The sequence below is a fragment of the Pagrus pagrus genome (assembly GCF_965226575.1).
Source record: "Pagrus pagrus genome assembly, chromosome: 14".
Taxonomy (NCBI): domain Eukaryota; kingdom Metazoa; phylum Chordata; class Actinopteri; order Spariformes; family Sparidae; genus Pagrus; species Pagrus pagrus.
This window is the reverse complement of record NC_140198.1, coordinates 8,267,952-8,286,112: the sequence shown is the minus strand read 5'-3', so window position 1 is coordinate 8,286,112 and position 18,161 is coordinate 8,267,952. Positions and strand designations below refer to the sequence as shown.

Sequence of the window (18,161 nt, the reverse complement as noted above, 5' to 3'; positions counted from 1 at the left end):
TTAGCATGCAAAAATTAGCTAATTAGTAGTAAAGGTAACACTTTATATTAACAATCATGAATAAATGGTAAATTATATTTATATGTATTTATAATTAAATAACAGCCCTCCAAGTAATGTTTATAGATGAACCACACAGTATTTATTAACCATTTACAAACAATTATAAACATCAGCTGCTAATTTAAAATAAACAATCACTTAGAGGTGAGAATTAACCACCCGTCAAATTCATACGCCTACAAAGACTATTGTATCTTGACGTACAAAGTGGTAGTCGACAGAAAGGGCCAGTGCTCGCTGGTTAGCATGCTAATTTCAATAGATATCTCTGCAACAAAGCACAGGGAGGTCCTCAGCATCATGCTAAAACTGTAATTTCTTCACACTAAATCATTTTAGTTAATTTTTGAATGTTTCAAAGTAAAATTCTTACATATTGCACCTTTAATAAATGTTTTTAAAGCATGTCATTATTTGTCTACGGTAAAATAACTTTTAACTAGCATTTAATTAACTATACTTTTACCATTAATCAATGATGGTTATCATTAAGTGTTACCTTTACATGCTAAAAAACCATTGTGAACATGGTAAACCATCATAGCTGCCTGCAAAACATCACAATGTTAGCATTTTTACTATTAGCATGTTAGCATTTGGCTCAGTAGCACAGCTGCTAGTTTGATTAAATGACACAAAATTAATATATAAACATATTTTTCTATCAGAAACAGACAGAAACTAAACTAAAACACTTGCAGGTCGAGGGTTTCCATCACATGTGTTGGTATCTTCCCTCTGATATTTGATAAGACCCGACGTCCCTCTTGAGATTTGGCAGCCAATCAGAGGGTGATTGTGACAGCTGAGAATGAGCAGCAGCCTTCCTGTTGTTTGTGTGGGTGATATCAGCATCCCAGCAGTCTGAAGTCAAATCTGTGTGAAACATCATCACTGTGACTCATGTTGTTGTTGTAGGAATCATCTGAGAGCACAAACACCACTATAGAGGATGAAGACACCAGAGGTACACACACACAACCACACACGCACACACACACACACACACAGTGTTCACAGCTCTGTTCGTTAATGACTGACAGGTTTTTAAAAGCATAAAGACGATTCGGCTAAGATGCTAAATTGATACAATGATGACACTAACCTGCCTGTCTGTCTGATTGTCAGTGAGGAAACAGGACATCATTAAAGTCACTGAGCAACTCATCGAGGCAATCAGCAACGGAGACTTTGAGAGCTACACGTATGTAACACACACACACACACACACACACACACACACACGCTACATCTCTTTGATCCCTTGTCTCTTTACTTCCTGTCAACTCGACAGTGACGTTATCTTCACATCCAACCTGAGTGATCACGCTGCTTTTTCATCCTCCAGTCAGTTACTTCACTTTTCACAGTTAGCTTTGAACATATTGTTAAACATTGTTAAACATTGAACATTGTTAAAGCTGGGGCTGGTAAGTTTTTCTAAAAGCATGTTTTGTAATATTTGTAGAAAATCTCTCAATATCCCGTCAGCAATCAATAATTCAAATGATGTGACAAATAAAAGGGAAGAAATCCAGTAACTGTGGCCTCTAATAAGCCCATCCAGTCGTCTTATTCAGCCTATATGAAACAACTGAACAGGCTACCTGTCTGTCTGTCTACATAATTGTGCTACATACATACCTTTGCCTTAATAAATGGAGTCGTGGTCAATATAATTTGGCCCAGCCCAGGAAGACCCCAGCTTTCAGGAAGAAAAACTAATGTGATCACAAATGCCAAGGTGACGTTATTGTAGCGTTGACAGAAAGTTAACAAACGTGCAGTTTGTAAAAACTGGTATACGTCACACTACATTTCCCAAGTAGAGATTAAGACTCTTATTGTGAAAGTCTCATCGTCTTGTCACAGTAAAATGTGTGACCCAGCTGTGACGGCGTTCGAGCCCGAGGCGCTGGGGAATCTGGTCGAAGGCCTTGACTTCCACCGCTTTTATTTTGAAAACTGTGAGTTGAACTAAACTTCCTGCATGCCTTATTGTCTCACTCTGGTTTATAACTTTAATGAGCATCTCATTAAATATCCAGTCATGTTTAGTACTACCTGTCCAGGTAACTCCCTCCATCTCTCCTCAGTGTGGTCTAAGAACAGTAAACCGGTCCATACCACCATCTTGAACCCTCACATCCACCTGGTTGGGGACGAGGCCGCCTGCATCGCCTACATCAGAGTGACGCAGTACATCGACGCCAATGGGACGCCTCGCACCGCCCAATCAGAGGAGACTAGGGTGTGGCACCGCCGCGACGGGAAGTGGCAGATCGTCCATTTCCACCGCTCAGGCTCCCCCTCCACGCTCAGCAAGTAAGAACAGGTCAGAGGTCAGTTTTAAACAGGTCGGACATGGTTTATATAACTTCCTGGTGTGAATAGTCTAAAATGTCTTAAATGTATTTGTAGTGTTGTTATTACCAGAATGGCACTCAGCAGAGTTATTACGTCCGCTACGACAGGGTCTTTCATTTCTTTAGGCCTAATTCAATATGGAATCAAACATACTTAAATCCGCTAGATCAGGATTTTCATTAGGATCCTCACTCATAGATACCAGCCCCTAAATACACCTGTTTTTGACCAAAAATTGTGAAATGATGAAAAGAAAATTCTTGGATCTGCACCAGATGTTAATGGGGTCTATTCTGGGTCGAGATCCAACCTTCATCCAAGTTTCACGGAAATCTTTTCGGTAGTTTTTGTATAATCCTGATCACAAACCAACCAACCAACCGAATAATATGTTAATTTAACTGTGTAAACAATTAACAGATTATGTAAACCAGAGGATTTTTTTTTATTTTTTAGATTAAACATTTTATTTTTTAGGTTTTATGACAGTCACAATATGTTGAAACTATGTCATCGTAACTTCATTAACTGTGATTTAAATGTTTTTTGTCCATCCAGTTAACTTCCAGAGTGGGCGGGCCTTTGATGGGGGCCACCGTCGCCTTGACAACTGATTGATTGACAGCAGGCCAGGCGTCTGACACCAACCAATCAGGATTTAGTTTGAGAAAACAAGATGGATGAGGAGGGGGGGCGGGGCCAGAAAGCAGTGAACTGCACAACCAATCGATCAATCGACCAATCAGCTCGTCTGGACTTTGCTTCAGCCACGCCCCTTCCCGATTAGCCAATCAGCTATTCAGCACAGATTGTAATGATGAGTGAAAACCTCTTATCTCCAAATCCTCCTTCAGGATGATTGACAGGACCATCGCCTCAACAACTGACAACACAACTGACTCAATACCTTTAATTAGCTCTTAATTAGTTTTTAATTAGCTCTGAGTTTCTGCCTGAAAACACACCAAGACTTTATTTCAATAGTTTTTAAAATGGACTTTAGAGTTAAATGAGGAGTTAAATAACTTAGTTTGCCGTGACATATTTTCAGCTGCAAATTAAAATATTGTTTTGGAATATTTAACAAATTGTGGCATAATTAATGACAGGACTGTATTAAAGAGATTTCAATAGGTTTCTGCATCAGTGAAGAAGTTTTGTTAATAAAATCACAAAATAATGTTACAGGTGATCTTTATATGTATTTTACAATCCCTTAATTGTATCCAATTAAATTACAACATTTTAATTAAACCCCTTAAATTTACCATGAAAAGCACCTCTGACTTCACAACATGAAATCACTCAGTTATCTAATTAATGAGCAAAATCCTCATTTGCAGCATTACATGGTAAAAGTTAGTGTGGATCCCACATTTGTAGTTAATTAAAGAATATTTAATGGGTTTTGCTCCACCAATTAGGTTTTGATTCCTCCATAAAAATAAAATAAAAAAATATTTCCAACAAGATGAGTTCTGTTTCCTGGAGATATGAGATTTCCACCTGACAGTGAAGATAACTGACTATAGTAATATCTATAAAAACACAATTAGTTATTAATTATTATTTGGCCAATTGTCTCCTGGTCAGAACCAGGGCCGTACCCCCGAAAACACCCAAAATTAGAAAACTATTTAGATGATGATTTCTTTGCTTTATCAGTTAATTGTTCAATATTTTCTCATAAATGATTCACAATACTGAATAAATAATAATAAATGATAAAAAAACAGAGTAAACACGCAATGACAAATAAAATACAGTAGAAAATAAAACACTAAACTGCACATTTTGTTGAAAGAATATATTTATATATGTATTTATTTATATTATGTTGGAATTTAACTGTATTCAATCTTAAACTAAAATAGTTGGACGCAAACTTCACGACAGGTTTACATCCTCAGTGATCACAACTTTATTGTTCTAATAAAATTCAAACATTGTGCTCATCGTTTGTTTTTAACAGATTGTATTATTCAGGTTCTTCATAAAATTAAATAAATCATTATATATATATATAAACAGAATTTTATCTCACAATTATAACATGGTGACGTCGTGATGTTGGGGCCTAGAAAGCAATCAGCTGCTTTTGTAACTACATCATCAAACAGAGTAAATGTAATAGTAATGTAATATTTAATAATTAATATAAGCAGTTCAGGAAATGCTAAAAACACGCCGATGAGTTCTGGATGTTGGATGCTCATCTCTCTGCTTCCATTGGGCTCGGAGAGCTCCACAAGCTTCCACCCTCTCCGGCCTGTGATCTTCCATGAACAGCCACACCTCCACCCCCCACGACCCCCGTGACCCCCCTGCCAGGTGTCCTAACGAGGAGGGCCTTAACGAGGTACCTTAACGAGCTGTCTGCCTGCCGCCTTCTCTCCACTCCAGGCTTCATTAGAGGAAGGAACTGTGAAATGTTTTTAGATTCAGAGGAGATGAAGAAGAAAGGAAGAAAGGATGTGACAAAACAGAAAGAGGAAGAAAAGAAGGAAACAAATTATTCTCTCTGATTTTGTTTTAGCACTTAACTCCAAAATAAAACGAAATCTAATTAGAGTTTGGCGGCTTTAAAGCTGCTAAAATGAATTCAAACAATCAAAAAACAATTAAATGAACTGTTGGGTGCTTCAACAAAATCAGTGTGTCTTTTTATGGTTTCCATTTGTCTGATTCTTGATCTCTTTGGGGATGTCGAATGAATCCAAAATGGACTCTTGATTGTTTTCAGAACTGCAAAAAGATTCACAGTGACGCTTGGAAAGCCAATCAGAATCACTGACACAATAACTCACCATCTGTTGCCGGGGACAAAGTCCAACAAACAACAGAAACTCATCAGGATGGAGTCCTAGAAGTGACAAAAATAACAGACAAATTAAAAGTTCAAACGATAAACAAATTTATAACAATAATTTAAAATCTTTTAAGGCTGAAATTGATATTAATTTTATTTATTTTATTTTTGCAATCCTTTAAATTTGGATATTCAAGGGGCGTTAACAGCTGAACAAATGCATTATTAACAAAACGGTAACTATAGCAATAGGCTTTGAAGTAAAATTTACAGACTTAATGCTAAAAACATATGCAACCTCATTTACATAAAGTACTAAATTATATTTGAACGCAATTAGTTAAAGAACAAAAAGTTAATCAGATCCTATTGATCTATTCTGACTTTCAGAGGATTGTTACGAGGATAAAGTGTAAAATGTGAAGCTGGTGGAGGATTGAACGTGCAAAAAGGAAAACAGAAAGTGAAGAGTTGATCATATAACATTTTTATTTTTCAACTCATGTATTCAGTTTTACATTTAAAAAGCTGTAAGTTGGTTTTGTCTCTTCTGAGCCTCCGTCCAACAGGACAATCTGACTGGCGTTCTCGTTGTGTTGGTCTGTTGGTGGTGTGGATGCTGTGTAAAACCTCATATCTCTATTTACATTATTTTTTAGGACATTTAACAATTTTCTGATTCAAAATCACAGTTTCATCTTGGATTGTGATGTGAGATGTTACACGCCCAGTCAGAGTGGCTGCATTCAACAGTTTTGTTGGTGAAATCTTTTTTTAGGAGATATGAGGTTTTGTGGTAATGGCTGCGTTCTAAAAACGTTAGATTTTTGACTGGAGTTCTGTATGGAGAGCTTGTATTTCTTCCTCTTCATTGATGGTGTTTACTTTCTGTACAGACAATGTGGTTTTCTGCATGCAAGACTTGACTTTGTGTTTTGTGTTTCGGCTTCGCCCTCTGCTGCGTTTTGGCATTCGCGGCTGCCATGTTGTTTTCCAGCTCTCCGGTGACTTGACTCGAACTTGTTAGCTTTGTTAGCATTCCTCACTGGGAGCAATGGTGTCTGCTAGCCACGACCTAACAAAACGCCAGCAGTGCCGTCTTTGATATTCTGCGACTTTTGACCCGTTGTGTTCGTCTCAGAGGCTTTAGCAGCTTTTTACCGTCGGGAGAATGTAGAACTTTGTACAATCAGATTCTTACTATGATGATGATATTATTATTCTCGATATATCGCGTTTGTATATTTAAAAGCTTTTTAATGTTTGAATCAGACATCCAGTGCTACCGTTGTGTGAATCACCCTGTAGAGAACACATTGTGTATTAGTAGCTTTATTATTTTTTGTTAGTATGAGATGCATTATAGCGTGTGACACGAGTTCCCTTAGCAACCGCTGAATGTGTTTGCCACAGCGCCGCTGCCTTTTTTTTTAACTTGACATCTCTGTGCCATTTGGCGTCCCGGCTCCGGAAATACTCAACGAACTGAAGGAGGCTGAACATCTGGTCAAAGGTCAACTTGTGGCTGTTTCCAAATGACCTCTGACCTCCGAAACGTTTTGACTCCGAAAAAGAATGGGGCTCTTTTTGATGATGTCACTAGTTTAAGGGTGGGGCTACAGTAGGGGCGGAGCCTGCTACTGGTGCTGTATTGTTTGGTGTCAGTCTTAAGCTCCACCCACTAACAAAACCTTTTGAGTAACTACGTATATTGACTCTAGTACTATCCTAAAATACAGTTTTGCGGTACTTTAATTACTTCCAGTTTTTGCTGCTTTATACTTCTACTGCACCACACTTCAGAGTCAAGGAGGTTTCACGTAAAAACACACAAGTGATACATTTATCAAAAATATGAGACATTGTTAAAGATTAAAGCAGTTGTTCTTTACCTTTAAGGCTTCAGATCCTTTAAATGCTAGCTGTTTTTTCTGACTTGTTCTGAATCAGGTGTAAAAATGTTTGAATTTAGGTCCTCTAATGGGCTAATTCGCATGAAGCCATTGCAAAGATGTGACCTACCTATAAACTTTTTGACGAGCCACCCACCAACCAAACTCTGTACAATTTTCTTAGTATTTAAGAAAAGCACAATGAAAGTCTTATGAACAGCTGAAGAAACAGCCCTTTGGACATGTGGTTGCTCAACAAACAACAATGTCTGGGGATTTTGCCAACTAGGAAGCTGAGTACACCAAACACACATGTATTAAAAGTTCCTGCTGCTATTTTTTGCTATTTTAGAAGATACTGAACTCTTGACTCCTTAAGTTTCGCCAAAAATTCTGTTAATTTGCTGACAGCAGCAGAGATCAAGCAGGGACATTTTCTGTAACAACAGATTTCTTTTTTTTGTTGAATTGCCATTTAAAGGGTGGGAAGTTTCCCTGAGGTCTGGCTCTAAATGTTTCTCTGATCCACAGTTGGTTTTAGCCTCCTCATCAACAAATTTACCCCAAACTTGAGTGTGACCACAGTCGGGACGCCAAATGGCACCTGCAGAGTGAATGGCTGTTTTATACAGTAGACTAGTCTGTGTTTTCTAAACCTCCACTTTGACCTTTTAAGACCGAAAAAGTTTTATTTATTCGTGGTGGAAATCTTTGAGCTCCGGGGACGCTCAGATGCTCCCTGCAAATATCTGAGATGTCATTTTTTAGAACTATTTTGGTGTTTATGCTTGAAACTGAAGAATTCATCTTAAAGCAGATTTCACGTTATTCCGATGAACCGATGCTCTGATGTTTTTCCTGTTTTTACCAGATGTTCAGTAGGTGTGGCTGCTCCGTATTTATCCTCATGAATCCAAAGCAGCGACTTCCAACCATCAAGTGATTGATTCAGTATGTGATCCGGAGGAGATGACAGATTCAGGATTTATGACTTTTTGCTCTGATATTCTCTCAGACGTGAATGTTTCCGTTCCCGGTTGGAAGTCTCTGTTTTGAAACTTCACCTGCAGCACTGAGAGCACGTTCACCACGGGAAGCTTTTCTTATCGACGTGATGGGAAACAGCAGGAGGAGGTCACTTCAGAGACTGCAGAAACTCTAAGCTTTGTTAGCAATCCTTAGCTGTTCTTCTAGCCGCAAGATAACAGGTTTTCAGCAAGCTAACATGCTAGTTTGTGGCTAAAATTGGTTACAGTTAGACATGCTAATAATGCTAACAGGCTAGCAAACCATTTACCCAGAAGATTAGAGTTGTGGGTTTCTCAGCACTGATACTAAACCTTTTAATTGTTTTTTGTTTATTATTATTTTGCACTCGATGTAATAACATATGTTTGTTTATTTTCATGTGCTATGAGGTCTAAATGAGGTCCAAGGTTTCAGTCACAGGAGAAATTATATAAAAAATGTAAGACACGTCAAACTGAAGCTTCTGTTGACTAAAAACATGATATTGATCTAATAGGCCGAGACTGAACAGGATAAAGAAACAGATAGCTGTGTCATGCTAATGTTAGCTTGTGTGTTAACTGATTTCTGATGACTCGTTATGTAAAAAGTCTATATTGGTGGTTCTGGAGGTTTCGATTTGTGTCCTCATGTCCGATTGTACATAAATTCAGTGCAAAGACCAGGGACAGTTTTAACAAGCCACCAACCAAACTCTGTACAAATTTTAGAGTATTTAAGAAAAGGCAAGAGGTTCAGTTAGTATTTATTCAGTTTTGTTCATTCTGTTCAGTTATTTAAAGTGTCAGTTGGATCTCACTATAGTAAAGTATATATGGTCAATTTAAATGTGTGCACACATGTACTTTTGGTGGAAGATTACAGAATATGAACTCCTCTTTATGTCAATAAAGCCCCAAATTCCCATAAATGTAAATGTGGACATAAACCGACCAAACTCTGTACAGTTTTTGGAAGATTTTAAAAACACCAACATTTCAAATTCAATTTGTTCCTATTGCGGTGGAGGATTAACCCAACTGTTAACCTTACTATTATTTTTTTCAATAATATTGTATGACATTTCCATAAATATAACCGTGGTCATGAACTCGAGTAAAAGCAAAACTCACAACAATACTTGGAATCTTCAAAAACACACACAATAATTAAAATGTCAATATTTATTCATCAATTTAACTGTTGAGTTATATTTAGTGTGAATATAATCACGCACAATATGGTCTGAATGTTGTTTCACATCCTCGCTACAATGTCAGATTTATCATTTAGGTTTAGAACGAAAAAATGTATCCCTTTTATGTTAATTTACTGTAGATTTTTTTGCCTAAAAACTGTAAAAGTCTTATATATTTAGTCTAACAATGATCAGAATCTGCCTTAAACACGTGTAATATGTGTTAAATTGTAGAATGTAAACCCCGACTATATGACCATATGTCATTAAACCCCCCAAATTCCTGGAAACCTGACCTGTGGACATGAACTCTGTGCAATTTTTGGGGTATTTAAAGAAACAACATTTCTAATTTTATTTATTCATTTAACTGGTTTCTATTGCATAAATTTGCTCTTTCTACAGTCGGCTTTAAACATTGTTTCTCTACACATCAGTAGCTTCTTTCATGACTGAAACTTTGAGCCTGTAATAGAATTAAAGGTTTGTATCAGTGAAGTTTTGTCTGAAGCTCTTTTGCTCTTTGAGGTAATCGATTGTTTGGCTTTTGGCTTTTCCTTCAGAAACAGAAATGAAAAAGAGATAATAAGTAAAATATCCAACAATAAACAAACATTCATCTTCTCATTTATGGATATTTTTTAAATCAAAATTAATTATTTTTCTCTTTTCTGTCTGTAAAAGTAAAATCCAAAGTTCAAACAGACTGACTCCTGCCTGTTTCCTCTCCGTCATGTTCATGCTCCGCAAAATCAATAATCAATGATCAATAATCAGCTCCTTCATATCCACTCAGCTTTTTCTACTATGATGGATATTGTACTGTACTGTATTAACTCCAATGCTGCATGCTCAGTGTGTAACAGTGTGAACTGTGTGTGTGTGAGAGAGTGAGAGCGAGTGAGAGAGTGTGTGTGTGTGTATGTGTGTGTTTTTAATCTTTTTTCTTTTGTAGTTTTTTGGAGTATTTCTTCTTCTGCATCGTGTTCAAAGTGTTTCTGTAAATAAACTGAGGTGGTCAAACGCTGCCGTGTGATTTCCTTCGAAGACACAAACACATTCGATCGTGTGCGTGAGGAGTCTTTGTGCTGATTCTTTCCTTCATGTTGAATTTCTTTGCCGGAAAAAGCAGATGAGTCAACAAGTGACATTTTAAGAAAAAGTGCAGGTGAAAAAGAAAGAGGCTGTCGTTCAGGTTGACTCACTGCTGAGAGATCAGAGTTTAAAACATGTTAATGTTCCTTAAAAGAAATGATCGTGTGATGATGCTTTCAACATCTGAGTCAATCTTTTATCTTTAATTATATTGACTTGAATGATTGAAGGACTTTTTCTGACAGCGTTGTGATGAAAACTCTTGATAAAGTGTTCAGTCTCCTGAAGAGATCTGTTACCAATTTATTCCCTCATGATCAAAAAGTCCAGAAAATTGATTCATAAATCAAAAATCATTTTGATTGGGATCGACAGGCCTGCTCTTTAGGAGCAGATGAGACAGCGGCTAGCTTTAATTAAGAAATATCACACTTCAAAGGGTTCAGGTGCAGATAATCCTCTCCTATAGGCCACATGCTGTACATCTCCATTAAATCTCCTTTTAATCTCCCCCAACTGACTTCTTTAAAGGAACAGTTCAGCCAAATGTGAAAATCTTTACTTCACCCACATGCTGATGAAAAGTCAGCTGAAGTTTCGTAGTCCGCTAAACATTTCTAGAGCTTCACAGCAAAACAGTGTCGCAGCGTTGTCCTGAACAACTGAAGAAGATGGAGACTACCGACTGAAAACATTAAATGGCTCAGCTTGTTTGGCATAATCCAAGTCTCTGGAAACCCTGAGATCCATAATTGATTTGAGGATGTTGCTTACACACTTGATGTACAGTTGAGTTCACAAACTTGAGAAGGTGTCTGTGCCAACACTTTTAGCTTAGCAGCTACAGTTCAGGTTTCACCTTAATAAAAGAATGAACAACTTAAAGGCTCCTCTGAAGCCTAAACAGAGTATTGATCTGTAGGATTACTTCATTATAGCCTCTTAGAAGTGACGCTGTAAAGTTAAGGAGCCTGATTCAGATTTGTTTTGCTGTCTTAAATCTGAATTGGATGAATTAAAATAGCCTAAATGGAAATATAATAGGCAAAGTGTCTTTTCCTTTTATTGTAGATGACAGTTAGATGACATTTAAGTTATAAAAGCTTGAAACCGCTAATGGAGCCTGGTAATGTGCCTGTCAGAGGTTGTCAGCTGATCCTGGAAAAGTTTTGTCTGAAAAAGTTGAACTTAAAGACTTAATTTGGTCCTGAACTCTCGTTGTGTTTGTTGTAATAACTTGTTTTTATGTGTTTTCCTGTTGGATTCATATCGGTAGATCCTTGCAGGTGGATGCAGCTCTGATGCTCTGCAGCTTCAGCCAGTAAACGTGTGAAAGTCTGACTAGTAGTTCTCCTTTTTTTCTTTAAAGTCAAGAACATTTTATGACACTTAGTCAGTATTTAAAATGTCATTATTTATTTGTTTATTCATTAAACTGTTGAGTTATATTTAGTGTAAATATAATCACACACAATACAGTCTGAATGTTGTTTCACATCCTCGTAGGATTTATCATTTAAGGTTTAGAACGAAACAATAACTGTAATATCATTTCATGTAGGGTTTATTTGTAGAAGTCATGTGTTAAATATCTCATCTCATCTCATCTCTCAACTCTGACTGTATGACTGTACTTCATTAAACCCCAAAACTCCCTAAAAACCTGATTTGTGGACATTAACTCAGGTGCCCACCAAACTCTGTGTAAATTCTGGGGTATTTAAAGAAACAAGCAACATCCTTGTGGCTTTTTCATACCGATATTGATTATCGGAAATGAAGGAGACTGAAAACCAATATTTGGAACCGATTTCATTTGCAGTAAAAATGTAAATCTTTGTGTCAAAATTTCTAACAACCAGTGATGAAACCAACCTAAATACAATTTACTCAAGTAGCCTACAAGTCTTAAATACAATTTTAAGGTACTTTACTTGAGTATTTCCTTTTTCTGCTACTTTATAATTCCTCTCCACTTCCTTTAGTTGATACATTTAGTTACTAGTTATGTTGCAGATAATGATTATTCTGTGTTTATAGGCTATTTATTGTGGCGTGTTACCAATCAGATAGTGTTGAGGTGTCGGTGGGACATTGTGTGAAAGGATGTTGCATCAGTGCCAAGTAGCACATTTTTAAATTAGTTTATTTTATTGGTTTATTGCCTCATTTTTTTATGAGATGAAATCAATATATATTTTAACAAATCAATTTATATTCAACATAAAGAGGGGAAACACGACCTTTTTTGTAAAAAGGGGTCAAAATAGAAACATGCAGGGACATTTAAAAAATCTACATGTCAAAGGGAATTAGGAAAATGGTAAATATGTATAAATAGAAATAAGAAGATGAATAAGAAAAAATGGTCATAAATTAACCAAATGTTTTTTTTAAAACTGCCTCACAAACAGGAAAAGACCGCAAAACAAAAAAGTTAATTCACATTTGTTTTTTATTTGATTATTTGCTCCTTTGATTTATTAAATATACATGAATAAATATAAAGTAGATATAAGCTGCATTAAAAACACTTATATTACAAATCTGTGTTGTTCTTGTAAACACCACGTGGCGGCAGCAGCAGCTGCTTCCCGCGCTGGATCGCCTCAACTTTGGCCCCGGAAGCGGAAGTTCCTTCCTTTCTTGTTTCTGCTTCGTATAGAGACACACAGAGGTGGGTTCTCCTCAGCGATTTATCCAACTTTAATCTGCTTTTTAGGTGAACATCCGATAATTTAATGTGTCCCAACTTAATCTGAGATCATGTTTGTTTCTGTTCGGGGTGAAATTATTTCTCTGTGAGAGACTTCATGTATGTTTGTACATGTTTTTCTGTCCCGGTGTCTGTGAGTTGAGTCGGCGAGCTGTCGCAGCATGTCGCCATTTTAGCTCCGAGTGTTGAGTTTACAAGCGGGAAAACAACGTTTGCGCTTTAATTAAACTTACTACAGAGTGTTTAAGGAGGTACGTAGATGTGTTATTATACCGTCAAGGTAAATCAGGTGAAAATTGGGCAGGGCAGACTACATTTGTTGCTAGAAGCTAGCAGGCTAACGTTAGCATCCTGTCAGACTGCTGGTGGTCGTACGTTTATTGCGCAATTTGTCGATTTACATTTAATTAAACGTTGAACAATAACCGGCTCACAAAGTTGGTGTGAAGTTGGTGGGTTTTGAGTGACGATATGACTGAAGCACCAAGAACAAATCCGTGTGATAGAGATGCAGGTGAAGCTAACATTAGCCGACAGTCTGCAGATGGGGTACTTGAAGCATCATGGAGGACAATGTGTTGAACTGGAGACAGGATAAGTTGGGTCAGTGGGAAACACTGGGTGATTTCTTGTAGCACTGCTGGCATCTATTTGATGGGCTTTAATTTTGAAAAGCTGTCCTACTTCATGTTGTGTAAAACCTGAGTTGGTCACATGGTTGTGGCAGTTTGTAAATTTTCTGTTTCTCTATGGGAGTTTTGAATGTACTCCTGTTCAGACTCAATCAGTGGAAGCCAAAGCTGAAATATGGATTTACTTGTTATATTACTTATAATTTATTTAAAGATGGTGCTATAAAACTGGATTAAAGGATGACGAGCATCCTGTAGGAACATTGTAGAACGTTGCTCTGGGGACGAATCTCCATCATGTGTAGATATAATAAGTGTCTTAATGTAGATGAGTTATTAGTTACACGTTTTGTCTGAAAATGTTGAACTAAAAGACCCAACTCCAGTTTTGTTTGTTGTAACTTGTTTGCGTTTTCCTGTTGGATTCATTATTGTAGATCCTTGCAGGTGGATGCTGCTGATGCTCTGCAGCTTCAGTCAGTAAATGTGTGAAAGTCCAGCTGGAAGTTCATCAGTTTGGATTCATGATGCGAGCTGCTGTTTCTTAACTTTGAACTTTTCTCCATGATTTTATCTTATAACTTAACCCAGCAGTAGATCCGGGACTTCGGATCATTTTCAGTATCATAGTCACTTGAGGACTACAAGTCAGAAATAATGTTTAGATTTTAGTGGAGCTTCTCAACGAACTCTAAAACGTTGGTTCATGAAGTGTCTGGGGATGATGTGGACTCTTCCTCGTGTCTAACTCTTTCCTCCTCTTCATCAGACGATGGCTCCTCGTAAAGGGAAGGAAAAGAAGGAGGAGCAGGTCATCAGTCTGGGTCCTCAGGTGGCCGAAGGAGAAAATGTGTTTGGAGTTTGCCACATCTTCGCCTCCTTCAATGACACCTTCGTGCACGTCACCGACCTCTCCGGAAAGTAAGTTCACATTCAACAGTTCTCTTCACCGACACTTAATCATTTTTGTTGCAAAACCATGAGCTACCATACCGTATTCATGCTTGACAAGTGTTGAGCAGCGGCAAGCACATAGGGAAAGGGTCCCTGTTGCAGCCCTGTGCTTGTAGCATTAAATTTCTACACAGTGTAAATGCTTCCTCGCAAAGAGTTTTCATCACGAGGAGAGCAAATAGTCCAGCGTTAAAGTGTTAAAGTAAATCTCGTCTGTTTATGGTCGAAACAATGTGCACATAGTCAAACATCTGCATCATGCTAACAATAAAAAACAAACTTACCTGGCCTTGATCTGAAACAAAAAGGAAGTGTTTGTGTATCTGATGTCTGATGGTCTGTTTGCCTCCAGGGAGACAATCTGCCGTGTCACCGGTGGGATGAAGGTGAAGGCCGACAGAGACGAGTCGTCTCCATACGCCGCCATGTTGGCAGCTCAGGACGTCGCTCAGCGCTGCAAAGAGCTCGGCATCACAGCTCTGCACATCAAGCTGAGGGCCACCGGAGGCAACAGGTACACACCCCACCTGTCTGTGGGACTCCAGTTTGTGTACGTTTGTCAGTTTTACAATGTGACTGAACTTCCTGTCTGTTGGTTTCAGGACAAAGACTCCTGGACCTGGAGCCCAGTCTGCTCTCAGAGCTCTGGCTCGTTCAGGCATGAAAATCGGACGTATCGGTAAGTCGTCAACACACAGACACCTACCTGTCTGCAGGTCACCTTAAATCCCCCTCAGTCTGAGTTTAATCATGTCAGTAATCACATCTCCATGGTAACATGGTGAATCAGACATGTTTAACTGCAGATGATCTGAGATCAGTTAGTCGAGGATTTATAGATAATTAAATCAGTCTGCATTGAGCTGCTCCTCTAACAGCAAATATTACATGTTTTTCTCTCCTTTTTTACATTCAGAGGTGAAAAGTATTCACACCATTGACTTTAAAGTACTAATACTTTTCCAAGTCAAGTAATGCACTTAGAATGTACTTGTGCTTTCACACCTAAATTGGTTCGGTTAAAATGAAGTCCGATCAGTTCGTACAATTCATGTAAGCAGGTGTGAAAGCCGCTGACCGACCAGCCGGACCGAGACCTTTTCAAGGGGCCTCGGTCCACTGTAAAGCAGACTGGTGCAATTTGTTTGTATTGTGAAACCAAATGAACCGACCTCAGGATGTTATGATACCTGATGTGCGATTTTTGGACTATTTTACTAAATTATCAATCCAACTATTAACCCTAAATCTGTTCAAGAAGTAACCTCAATGAAATGAGCCAGTACAATATCATTTGGTAACCATGGTAACATGTGCAACAGCATGTGGTGCTTTCCTGATGGGTTTTAAGTCCATTAAAACTGTGACAGAGATCCCACAGTAACAGCTGCTGCAGTGTTTGTTTTTATATTATTGGAGTACTTGGTGTCAAAAGAATATTCCTGCGGGGAGATTTTGTCTTCTTGAATAAGAAATGTGAGCAGTAAAAAGTTGAATATTTCCCTCTGAAAGTAGAAATTGAAGAAAAGGGAAATACTTGACTACAGTTTTGAGATCCTTTTCAGTACTGGAGTAAATGAACTGTGTCCCAGTGTAAACTGAGCCTTTAGACAGTTGAAGTTTGTGTTGTAGTGTAAAAGTTGTCTGTTTCCAGTCTACAATGTTTGACCTCCTGTTTCTTCTTGTGTTTGTTTCTTCTTCATTGCTTTTATCAGAGGACGTCACTCCGATCCCGTCAGACTCAACCAGAAGGAAGGGCGGACGTCGCGGTCGCCGTCTGTAAACTGCACCAAGATTTTCTGACAATAAAAAGTTTGAACTCAAGTCTGTTTTCACCAAGTCTCTGTTTACTACTGATCTCTGATCAGCTGTCAATAACAAGTTCAGTCAACTGTCAATCAATAGAAGAGAAACTGATAGATTGGACTGTCTGGTTTGTTTGTTTTTCTGACAAAACTGTTTCAACTAAATTGTGACTGTTAAGTAGAAACTAGATTTTATTGAAAGAATATTTGAAAGATGATTTAAGTGGAGAATTGAAGTTGAAATGGATCTTAAATAATATTGTCCAGAAATTATCGACACGGTTGGACCACAGCCCTCTTTGTTACCATAAACTCTAATGGAAATTATTTATAATTGGACAGTTTAAAGAAAATCTACATGAACATAAAATCGATTTGTATTAAGCAGGAACTACACAAGACTAAAAACATTTAGACCATCCTGGAGAAGAAAGTTGGTGTTTTCATTAAATACTCGAAGTTGTATAGAGTTTGGTAACTGGGGGAATCTGGGCCTCGGACTTAATTATATTCAGATAATCTAACTATTCTTGACAATTCTTAAAAAAATGTTTTTACTGTTTTTCTGAAGTGTCTAATTGTATGCAGTAAATAACTGGTGTCTACAGCTTTGATTACCTGCTGAAGATCATGTGATATGGTTGAAAGCTCAAGTTCAACAGTTAGCCTGCTAAATGGACCTTGATTATTCAAAATAAACGTCATTTTGATTTTCAGTAATAAACGTATTAAAACTAAAGAGTAAGTTGTGTATATTAAACTGAGAACACTGACACTTTAGGTGTTCACATTATTGTGTCCACGCCTTGTATGTGCAGTTCATGCTGTCTGCCAGCAGGCGGCAGCAACACACAGTCTGACTTTAATGTTTCAACAACAGACTGAACACAAGAAACCTTGAAGTTAAATGATTAGATAATGAACCGGTGACATTTAAATCACTGACATTTACACGTCTGTGTGTGTGTGTGTGTCTGTGGGCCTCGACTACCCTTTAGTCTCCCATCATGCAGCTGTGTCACTCCCTGGGGATTGTGGGTAGGAGCGGTGTGTTGCTCGAGGGTATGAACAGCAGCTCAACATGAGATCTGAGAAGCTGCAGGAGGAGAGACCCCCCACAGATCCACTTCCTGTTTCTAAAGGTCGAAGTCTGAAGAAACTCAATCTGAAAAGAATGAAGCTGCACCTGAAGGCTGAGGACAGTCCGAAGAAATGTTTACGACAAATAAAATGTGACGTCTGGTGGTTTTGAGTCTGGAGTCTTTACAGTGGTTTGAGTCTTTGCTCTCAGGTGCTTGTGTAGTTTTGCGTCTCTGTGGTCTTGTGAGTGTGTTTGAAGTCTCTGTAGAGGTTATGCATGGTTTTGAGTTTTGAGTCTCTGGTTTTGCATCTCTTTGGGGTGGTTTTGAGTCTATTTCTTGTGGAGCTGAGTCTGGTAGTTTGGGGGGTTTTGTTGTTGTCTTGAGTCTGATCATGGTTGTTTTGAGTCTTGTAGGGTGTTTTTGTGATTTTGAGTCTCGTAGTTGTTTTTTGTTTGTTGTTTTTTGTCGCTTTGAGTCTCAGGTAGTTTTGTTTTTTGTGGTTTTGAGTCTATTTCTTGTGGATCTGAGTCTCTGGTAGGT

At 38.0% G+C, this 18,161-nt stretch overlaps 2 protein-coding genes across 4 annotated transcripts in view; both read left to right on the top strand.

Moving 5' to 3' along the window:
• camk2a (calcium/calmodulin-dependent protein kinase II alpha) overlaps positions 1-10,364 on the top strand; it is a 33,747-nt gene extending 23,383 nt beyond the window's left edge. The window contains exons 14-18 of the mRNA XM_084372830.1: positions 982-1,030; positions 1,192-1,267; positions 1,936-2,030; positions 2,160-2,398; positions 2,989-10,364. Coding sequence (XP_084228956.1) covers positions 982-1,030; positions 1,192-1,267; positions 1,936-2,030; positions 2,160-2,392 — 453 coding nt within the window. The 3' untranslated portion in view covers positions 2,393-2,398; positions 2,989-10,364. The remainder of the gene's footprint in view (positions 1-981; positions 1,031-1,191; positions 1,268-1,935; positions 2,031-2,159; positions 2,399-2,988) is intronic.
• A 2,645-nt stretch (positions 10,365-13,009) lies between these two features.
• rps14 (ribosomal protein S14) lies at positions 13,010-16,558 on the top strand. Of its 3 annotated transcripts, none has more exons than XM_084372774.1 (5): positions 13,010-13,109; positions 14,550-14,701; positions 15,087-15,248; positions 15,337-15,413; positions 16,450-16,558. In XM_084372774.1, exons 2-5 carry the CDS (start codon positions 14,553-14,555, stop codon positions 16,515-16,517), a joined length of 456 nt encoding a protein of 151 aa, XP_084228900.1. In that variant the 5' UTR covers positions 13,010-13,109; positions 14,550-14,552; the 3' UTR covers positions 16,518-16,558. The 3 variants fall into 3 exon arrangements, with proteins under 3 accessions (XP_084228900.1, XP_084228901.1, XP_084228902.1); XM_084372775.1 differs by having other exon boundaries at positions 13,064-13,154; XM_084372776.1 differs by lacking the exon at positions 13,010-13,109 and adding an exon at positions 13,291-13,399.
• Positions 16,559-18,161: the final 1,603 nt, after the last annotated feature.